We start from the raw sequence: 10,038 nt of genomic DNA, 5'->3' as shown, positions 1-10,038 counted from the left end.
TGGAAACTGTGATAAGAGCTGTTTCATAATTAATATTTTTTGTTGTTTTTAGTACGGCGATCATGCCATAACCAACTGAAGAGGGAACTTAATATTTCTATTGTGGTAATATACAGTATTTTATTCTGATTGTATTAAATGTAATATAATACTAATAAATGGAGCTTCATTGATATTGAATCAATTTTAATATGACATCCTATTTTTATTATGATTTATGATTGATGATGAATGAACAAATGTGTGAGGTGAAAAGTCGTTATGTAATAATGCCATATCAGTGATTCTTTCTTCTGATTAATGATATCTTTTTAGTCATATCAGTATATATATATATATATATATATATATATATAGATACAGATATCAGTATATAATTTTAACTTCGAAGCGACGTCACAGTGCCCTGTTGCGCTGTGGCCAGCAACGCGACGTTGCGTGATGGACCCTCACAATCTTGTTCTAGCTATAGACCCTCAGCCATATCGTTTGGTTTTATTTGTATTTGTTTTGGCCACTAGAGGAAGAAATGAGAGAATATATGAAAAGTTTTTTTCTATGGAATAGGAGAACAAACGAGCGTACCGGTCACCTGGTGTTAAGTGATCACCGCTGCTCACAATCTCTTGCAATCACAGGAGCGATGCCGGCCTTTAAGGAAGGAGTACGCGTAAAGTTAATAAATATTATATTTAATTAAGTATATAAAGTGGGCGTGGCCTGCGGTTATCTATCAGGTTTTTGGTTTGTTCGCACTCGCTAGTTGCAGCCGCGCGGTCAATTGAAGTTTTCGTTTAGTTATTTGTTATTTCTTCGTTTCTTTTTCAATGTGTTTCGACAAAATCTTTTAGCCCAGTACATCGTACGTAGCTGACGAAGGTGGTGAAAGTAGTTCGGAATCTGACGGTGAAAGGAGTTCTCTCAGGTAATTGGGCAGCTACAGCCCCAACCCATCCCAACTGTTTACTGTACCCCCGCGACTCCAGATAAAGTGAATTCCACCGCGTCTCACCAGTCATCCAGTGCAGCATGGCCGGACTTTAAGTGGCATTAATTTTTATTTTTATATGAACCAAATCGGGAATAATATTCAGACTTTAGGTTTCAGGACAAAGGAAATCTGAGCGGGTTTTATATATACATATATCATATCATTTCGTAAAGGGGCTTTGATATGGGAACTGATAAGAAACTCCCAGCCAGAATTACACAGAAAGCCTTTGCTGTCAAACAAGCTTTAATATATTTCTTGAATTTGTGCTCAGTGAGCTGGGACTCACTAGGTATACTGTCTGTTTTTTTTAATATACATTTTATTACTAAAAAAAATAAACTGGTTCTCAAATGAAGAACTAGCCGTCCATGGCCATGAAATAAATTAAAAAAAAACTTTCAGGTTTTACTGTCTTTTTTTTAATAGTGTCTATTGTTGAAACTTCGATTGTCAATTTTCAAACTCAACGATTTTTAATTATTTCGTGACATCAATTATTAATTCCTTAAATTTATATTAATTTATTCCAAAGATTTAAAAGTTTTGAAATGGAACCAGCACGTTTAAATTGTTGTGAACGGTATGTATCACATTTCTCTATTCGACAGTCGACACTGTGTTTGAAGTTGCGCGCTTATTATTATTGATTTTCCTTCAAAAATAGTCTTGCGAGCTACGATGTAAATAAATGATAAGCCGCTTCTTTCATTCTTGCTTATTTTTAGATACGTGAGTCTAAATAAAAATCCTGTTATTTCAGTGTCACGGAGTGTGTTGGTGCCGACGTTTCGTATCTGTCTCCTATAAAACCAAAATTAAGAAGATTTGTTGACATTTACTCACCACAACATCTAAATAAAACACCTAAACACGTAAGTTTTAGCGGTTAACTGGCATTTTTAATCATTCGTCGAACTATAACTTAGAATGATCCAATACTTTGCAGAGGCAACAATATTTGGGCTTAACAAATGAGAACAGATATAATACTCCAGAGAAGTGTATTGATGTTGACAATAGGTGCAGGTATGTTATTATAATCTGACAAAACTTTTATTTATCATTATCTCCCTAATGGTAGCACTTCACATGGCTATTTGTATTCGCTATTGGGTGTTTGTTGTATTTGGCAAAATATATGACGTTCAGGCAAACAGGCCCCTGAAATCCACTGACAGACAACGGATTGACGCGTTTGAGATGTGGTGCTGGCCCCACATGCTAAGGATACCATGGATGGCTTACCGCACTAACACCTCGATCCTTAAACAGCTTAAAATAGGGAGCAGTCCATGTCTATCCATTACATGTCTGCAGCGGATCATGAGATACTTTGGCCTCATTGCACGACGTGGTGCTGATGAACCTTGAATGTTTGATGGTCACCGGGAAATTGAGGGGAAGAGACCAAGAGGCCGGAGCCCACAACGCTGGTCTGACCAAATATCCGAGCAGACTAAACAACCCATGCTGCACTCCACCATGCGACAGACCGAAACAGATGGAGGAAAGCTGTAGACGAACTTAAGCGGAGTTACGATCCTCAGCAATGAGGGAACGACTGTGAAGAAGAAGAAGGCAAGCATGCAAATAAAGGCAAATACAACCATCCACACATGGCAGTCAAATAACAAACACACAAACATTTGGAAGCAGAATGCAAGGTGTTTACAGACACTAAATTCTAAATATGGCCATTGTTTGGACGTTTTATTTGCTTATTTGCCTATTTGACCCCTTTGTTGTGCCTCGAAAAACCAACAAACGCACGGTAATGTGTATTTGGTATTGGCCTTATTTTTCAAATAAGGCCAACACTTTGTCAAATAAACTGTCCACACATGGCAATTATTTGCCAAATATAACAAATACAAATAGCCATGTAAAGTGCCACCTATGGTAGGCATTTATTATTGTTGATTATAAATACCATTTGAATGAATAACATAGGTAGGTACATTTCGATTAATTTTGTATTGGTCACATGAAATGTATAACTAAATTCAATAATGCAAAAGGGACAATGTTTATTAGACTTTGTCAAAATAATATTTTTTTTTGAGTAAGTACAAGGTTTTTTTGTTAGACAAAAAAACCTCCTAAAAGATGACCTCAATATCTTGAACACTGAAAAACTTATCTTTTTATATATATTATATATATAAAGATTTTTATTGTTCCAATCTCTTTTTGTAGAACAGTCAAACCTCAAGAAAAAAATAGAAATGTATGTTACGACTGTTCATTTGAGGGTAATCAGAGTTTTCCCCGGCTGAAGCATAGGGTGAGGCCTATAAAGATGGATTTAGAAACTCCAACTAAGGTGAAGCCATCTACAGACATAGTTAGAGGTAAGACCTTGTCAAGGATATACTTGTGTGTACTATTACAATTAGATATGTGCCAACTATCATAGTCGACCACAAGTTGGCGATAATTGCAAACAACACCCACTACCTGGCTTCTTACCTTCTATGTATTTGTCAATAAAATTGATGTAGGGGGAATTGCAATAAATAAAAACCTTGTTTGCTTATTAATATTTTTATTTTATAATCATTCGATACATTTTGAAATGTAACAAAAAAAATAAAATTTGAAAAACAAAATTCTATGATTAATGCGGGATTCTAACCCATGACCTCCGGCGTTCCATGCCGGTACTCTAACCAACTAAGCTAACTGTTTGAATACCACATCGTTCATAAAATTTTGTTTTTCAGATTTTATTTGTGTATTAATCCTAGAAGTGAGGTTTATCACTTTAAATAACATAATGTAACAAAAAACTTTTCTTTGGTAATCAGGCTCCAAAATTAAATTATACTTGTTAAAAAACTATCTACTCAGCTTGGACAAACTAATAGGGATCTTTACAACGGATGAATTAGACGGCCAAATTGATAATCTGCACATCTCTTAGTAACAATAATATATTTATTTAAAAAATAAGTTATTTCATAGTTGATTGTTTAGCATGAGAGCAAACAATAATTTTAAAGGTGAGAGTAGTCTTGTCAATCCAGAATGGAGCTATAGATTCTTGAGTACATTCTGAGAATTACACTCAAGCCTGAAGCCTGTGTTGCTCCCGAAATGGACACAAATTTTTATCCTCATCTCTGAGAAAAGTAAATGCAACAAATTAATAAGATTTATTATTTACATTAAATGCTTTGTATCATTATTTTGGCATATGATACAATGTGTTCTCCACATAATAGGTATAGGTATTCACGGGCTACTTTCCGCAACTCGACGTCTGCTATGCGGCTATTTGGCGTCATAGGGTTGGGTTGCTAATCTTGCCATCCCAACTCCTCAAGGTAGTTACTCAAACTTCTGATGCCACTCACCCATGACTTCGGGGAGAGTCCTCGGTGACCCCAGGTGTTTGGCCCGTTCTGCACATAATATAATATAATACTTCCAATCTCATTACTTGATTATTAATTTTAAAATAACGAAGATGGAATGCATTTTGCATGTGCATTCACAAACTTTTTTTTTTATTGACATCGACTTTATCATACAGCAAGTCACTTGTTTATACAACACTTTTTATTTTTATTTATTAATATTACAATAATTATAACTTATGAAATAATTAAAACTAATGAAGGCTACTTAAAAGTTTCCACATTTATGTAGACCTATTGATATTATTTAATTTTAATTTTACGCTTTAAAACTATATTAATACAATTATTTAAATTGGAGGAACTTATTAGTTAAATTTATTTTTAATCTAGTACTAGATATAGAAAATAAATCTAGATCTACGTCATTTGACAAGTTGTTATAACTTCTGTAGGATCTAATAATGAAGCTATTTGCATGATAGTTACACCTCGCCAAGGGAGTATGTAAAAGGCTTGGATACGGATTGGAAAGGCATGCGCTACTAGTCCCAAGCATGCACAAGTAACATAAGTAACTCTGGACAGTCAATCTTACTGTTCGCTATACTGCATAAATACGCCAAATCTGCTGTACAACGCCTCTGCTGAAGCGGTAGCAAATGAAATATTTTTTTAAAACTTATTATTATTGAAACTTATGATAATTTAAAATCACTGTTTCATTATTCAAAGTTTTAATTACTGAATAAATATGTTGGTCAATATATGTTTTTATAAAATTGAATAAATATCAGCAGAAGCTCATTCTACAGTTTCCAGCGATATAATTTAACCAAAAGATAGGCATATTGATGATTGAAATATTTTTTCCAGTTGATGGCCCCAATGGTCTTCGCTTTAATGCTTCTCTGGCAGCTGGGGATGTAGCAGGGTCACCTGGACCTTCCCAGTCAGATCGGATACAAAATATTAATAGTAAAGCTGTGTTTACTGTTGAACCAGCTACTACGAAGGTAATTGGTTGGCATTATGAACAAATTATAAACAATATAATAAATTATTGATGGTAAAGATTCAATTTTATTTTAAATTTTAAATGGGAAAATAATTTAATCCACTATATTTTATGTTATATTTTTTAATATAATATACTAGCTGAGCCGACAGACGTTGTTCTGTAGATAACAAAAAAAAAAACTGTTTTATAGGAATTTGCCAATAATTTTTTATAACATCAAGAATTATTTCGTAACATGTGCTCCTTGTTACAATGAAATTGTTTCACAGGAGAACTGTCAAACCCTGCGTCAATAAATTCTCTCACAGAAAATATGTCCATACAAAACAAATATTGGAAATAAAAATAATTATGGGTCCCAAATCGAAATAAAAACAATCCTATCTCTCAAATTGGACTATTCTGCACTCCATGAAGTAATTCCCATTAAAATCCGTTCATTAGTTTAGGCGTCCATCGCGGATAAACAACGTGCCACGTAATTTATATATATTAAGATTTTATAACCACCATATTTTAATCCATAACAGAAAGATCTATTATATTGTAGCTTTATGTACAACATTCAAAATTTTAATAGTAAGATGCGTACAAAAGCGCGTCTAGCCATCGATTATCGGCGGCCGCGTACCGCGTGGTGACGAGAGCATTGCCGCGCTCGAACATGCCGAGGGGCGAACTGCTCACTGTCGGTTTTAGAGACCTCATCAAACAAGCTTGAAGTTTTAGTTAAGCCTAGCGAAACTCGCTAAGAAAAGCGATTCACTCGATTGTATTAATTGTGCAGTCATTGATAGATTGACGGAAACGAGCCGAAATCCACTACGTTTCGCCACAACTGTTCAATTTCAAACTTAGCTAGATACTCCTATAAGTTTACCTCGCCAATCGCCATACTGTAATTACTTTTATTTCAAACTGATGTCAAATGACTGCACGTTTCATACTACACTAAATTTAAATTTTTACTTAGGCAGTCTCGCCTCTTATTACGTAGTTTTTACATCCTCTTTACTTTCAGACTTCAGTCGTTCGCTCGCTCGCTCGCACGTTTTAGTTATAGTGAATGAGCTCGCGCGGTGAATACGTAAATTTATTTTTATTGTGTCTAACAACGGCTTCTTAACTGATGTCTTCGAGAAGTTTCACGCCATATTGCAATCTATTTAGATATAATTTCTTCATCCACCAACGAATGGATAGACACTGATCACATGATTGTGTTCATTATGATCATATTTTTTTTTAGACAATAAGGGACAAGACTAGCAGGACGTTCAGCTGAATGATGGTAATTGATCTGCCCATTATAATGCAGTTCCGCTCAGGATTCTTGAAACCCTAAAAATTCTTAGTGGTACTAGAATTGCGCTCGTCACCTAGAGACATAAGATGTTAAGTTTCATTTGCCCAGTAATTTCACTAGCTATGGCGCCCTTCAGACTGAAATTATTGTGTCTACTACATCTTCTTAACTGATGTCTTCCAGTAGTTTCACGCCATATTGTAATCTGTTTTGGATATAATTTATTAATGCTCCAACGCGTGGAGGGACACTGATCACATGACGGTGATCATTGTAATCATATTTTCAGTGGGAGTGTAATGGATCAGAAAGAAAGTGGCAACAGAAAAGGCTTACAATAATAAACTGTTTGTTTAGCCGCGGCGGGCTGTTTAAACTGGATCGGCTGCCCCATGCGGCAGTCGCGATAAACATATTGGCTCGCGTGCAAATAAACATCAACTCGAATCGAACGGTTGAATGAATATTTCATTTGTCCAAAATTCTTAAATTTATGTTGCAATATTCGAATAGAATAGAATAGAAACGCCTTATTTGCATTAAAACACACACCTTCAATTTACAGTATAAATCTTAAAATAATAAATTAAATGAAATAATTAACAAAAATTATTAAATAAAAAATGAACTGTGCCGCGCGTGATTCCCTGCTAATAGGAGAGGTCCTGAGTGAGGACTCAGTACATTGTTGGTCAGTGCAGAAGACTCCAACACAACACTGGTTTTCAGCAGCCCCTTGTGACATTTGGAGTATTACTGGAGCTATTATTAAATGAGTTTAAAAATATGCTTCAAATTGTTAGTGTTTCTTATAAAACATTACGTTTTTATTTTTAGATCCTGATTGTTAATAACAAGGCATGTTCATTACTTGGCTACTCATCGGGTGAGCTTTGTGATCTGAAGTTCTCTGATCTTCTCCGTAACAGAAGTCACAAAGCATTCAGATTACACACAACAGAGGATGGTGATACTTCAGAAGATGGCACTATTGTTTTATTAAGTGGAAAGGTAAGAATTGTAAAAGTACAAAATTAGCAGACATACAAAAAATTTATATTTTGGGAGAGACAAAATTGTGCATCGTTTTATGCAAGTACAATAAAAAAATAAAAATAAAATGAAAAACACCTTATTATGGTGTAATCTTTAATGAATCTTTTCTACTGAAGTAAATAAAAAAATATAAGTTACAAGACATCTGTGTTTTTGAAAAACTGAGTTGCCTTGACACACATGATAGTGAAGACTATGCTTTTGTCTGTGTGTCTGCATACTTTTTAATAACTAATTTTGTGTATAACAATAATATTCTGTTATAGGTTGTAGAGTTGTTATCTAAAGATGGAACATTGGTGCAAGTTTCTCTGTGGATCCGACAAATAGATAGTGATGGACCATGTTTGATCGTTGCTGAACCAGTTACCTGTAAAAATGTTTTGGTATGATTTCATCCGATTACTTAACGTGAATTAATATGAATATCAAATAACTCTTTTGGCCAAAATTTTTACAATACCTCAATCAGGACTGATTCTGAATTTCGCAGGCCACAAGTTAGAATATCATCCCCACCATCTGGATGTGTGGCGTTTCCTCCACAGAGCGGCTTTCAAGGAACTTTCTTCCACATCCAACCAACTTGTAGAATGAGCTTCCTTGTGCGGTGATTCCGGGAAGATACGACATGGGTACCTTAAAAAAAGCGCGTACACCTTCCTTAAAGACCGGCAACGCTCCCCTGGGGTTGTGCTGTCCGTCACAAACAGTTTGACACTCCTGTTTTACCACCGCCACCGCGAAATCACTATACTTGCTCACTTTTTAACGTTCTTAATGATTCTTTAGGACCTAGGTTATAAATAGCGTGAATGGCCCTCTTCTGCAGCACAAAGATGGGGTTGGCTATTCTATATATGTCCATAAATCTTTTTATATTAATACTAGCTGACCCAGCAAATGTTGTATTGCTGATATTAAAATCGCGATACAAAAGTAACTGTTGACTGTAGATGGGTGAAAATTTGTAGTTATATGTATTTTTTAATGCTGACTCATAAATAAAATTAAAAAAAAAAATGTAAAAAAAATAAAAAAATAAATTCGTGTGGACCACCCTTAAAATTTAGGCGGATGAAAAATAGATGTTGTCCGAGTCTCAGACCTACCCAATATGCACTCAAAATTTCATGAGAATCGGTCAAGCCGTTTCGGAGGAGTTCGGTCCCGCACACAGTGACACGAGAATTTTATATATTAGATTAGTATTAAATTTTTTATATTAATGACAGTTTAATTGAAGCCAGAGCGTATAGTTTAAGTTAAATATGTATGGTAAATATAAGGTACCTATTATACCAACTTACTTAAATTCAATGTTTGTGTAATAATACTTCGTGAACATGATGGTTGTGATTACTATCATATAACTAGTAGTAATTTCAAGTTGCCTATTAACTCAGGTACCCCAAAATATTTACTACACCTTGAATGTTTCAGTTCACAATTGATGCAGAAACTGGCATAATTTTAACATGTGACGGTGAGGATGCAGGGCTGTTGTTTCAAGCTGATGCTGCAGACAAACTTGTAGGGATGCCTATAGCTTCGTTGATACCCTCTATACAGATACCAGGATATGACACTAATATTCCGAAAAATATTTCTAAACAAAAGGCTGCAGGTAATTTATTTTAAGGTTTAACTAGTACTAATTCGACGCTCTAACATGGCGCCTATTTATGCCGTAAAGCAGTAATGTGTAAGCATTGATGTGTTTCGGTCTGAAGGGAGCCGTAGCTAGTGAAATTACTGGGCAAATGAGACTTGACATCTTATGTTTCAAGGTGACTAGCGCAGTTAGTGCTTCTCAAAATTTTTGGGTTTTCAATAATCTTGAGCGGCGCTGCATTGTAATGGGCAGGGCGTATCAATTACCACCAGCTGAACGTCCTGCTTGTCTCGTCTTTTATTATTTTTTATTTTCATAAAAAAAAAACTAATAATAATTATAATATTTACCATGATTCGAGGATTTTGGGGTTTCACCAGATTTTTAGTCCATGCCTATGCATTCTCAAAACAATTGACAGATTGATGTCTGTTTGAAAAGTTTTGACATTCCTCCTGCAAATCTAGTATGTATTCGACTCCACATTTGCTCTAATGATTAACAATTTAAAATTGATAAATACTATCTCACACAACAAACACATTATGTGGTAAATTTTGATTTCGAAAACCTTTTTTGAATAAAAATATTTGAGTTTGATATACTAATAAAATCACAAGATTTGAAAATCTTGGATTTTAATTACTGTTAAAGATTCCATTTTGTCAGGATGGGAGATATTATAAA

General features: G+C 34.8%; 1 protein-coding gene across 1 annotated transcript in view; it reads left to right on the top strand.

The window, feature by feature from the left end:
* The first annotated feature begins 1,445 nt into the window (after window positions 1-1,445).
* The window catches only part of LOC126976341 (PAS domain-containing serine/threonine-protein kinase), a 46,293-nt gene continuing 37,700 nt past the window's right edge, over window positions 1,446-10,038 (top strand). Inside the window, exons 1-8 of the mRNA XM_050824635.1 lie at window positions 1,446-1,574; window positions 1,755-1,866; window positions 1,941-2,020; window positions 3,191-3,345; window positions 5,230-5,369; window positions 7,518-7,691; window positions 8,003-8,122; window positions 9,180-9,363. Coding sequence (XP_050680592.1) covers window positions 1,543-1,574; window positions 1,755-1,866; window positions 1,941-2,020; window positions 3,191-3,345; window positions 5,230-5,369; window positions 7,518-7,691; window positions 8,003-8,122; window positions 9,180-9,363 — 997 coding nt within the window. The 5' untranslated portion in view covers window positions 1,446-1,542. The remainder of the gene's footprint in view (window positions 1,575-1,754; window positions 1,867-1,940; window positions 2,021-3,190; window positions 3,346-5,229; window positions 5,370-7,517; window positions 7,692-8,002; window positions 8,123-9,179; window positions 9,364-10,038) is intronic.

The sequence above is a fragment of the Leptidea sinapis genome, chromosome 40, assembly GCF_905404315.1.
Source record: "Leptidea sinapis chromosome 40, ilLepSina1.1, whole genome shotgun sequence".
Lineage (NCBI taxonomy): Eukaryota > Metazoa > Arthropoda > Insecta > Lepidoptera > Pieridae > Leptidea > Leptidea sinapis.
Note: the sequence above shows the minus strand (reverse complement) of the source record. Positions and strands in the feature narration are given on the sequence as shown.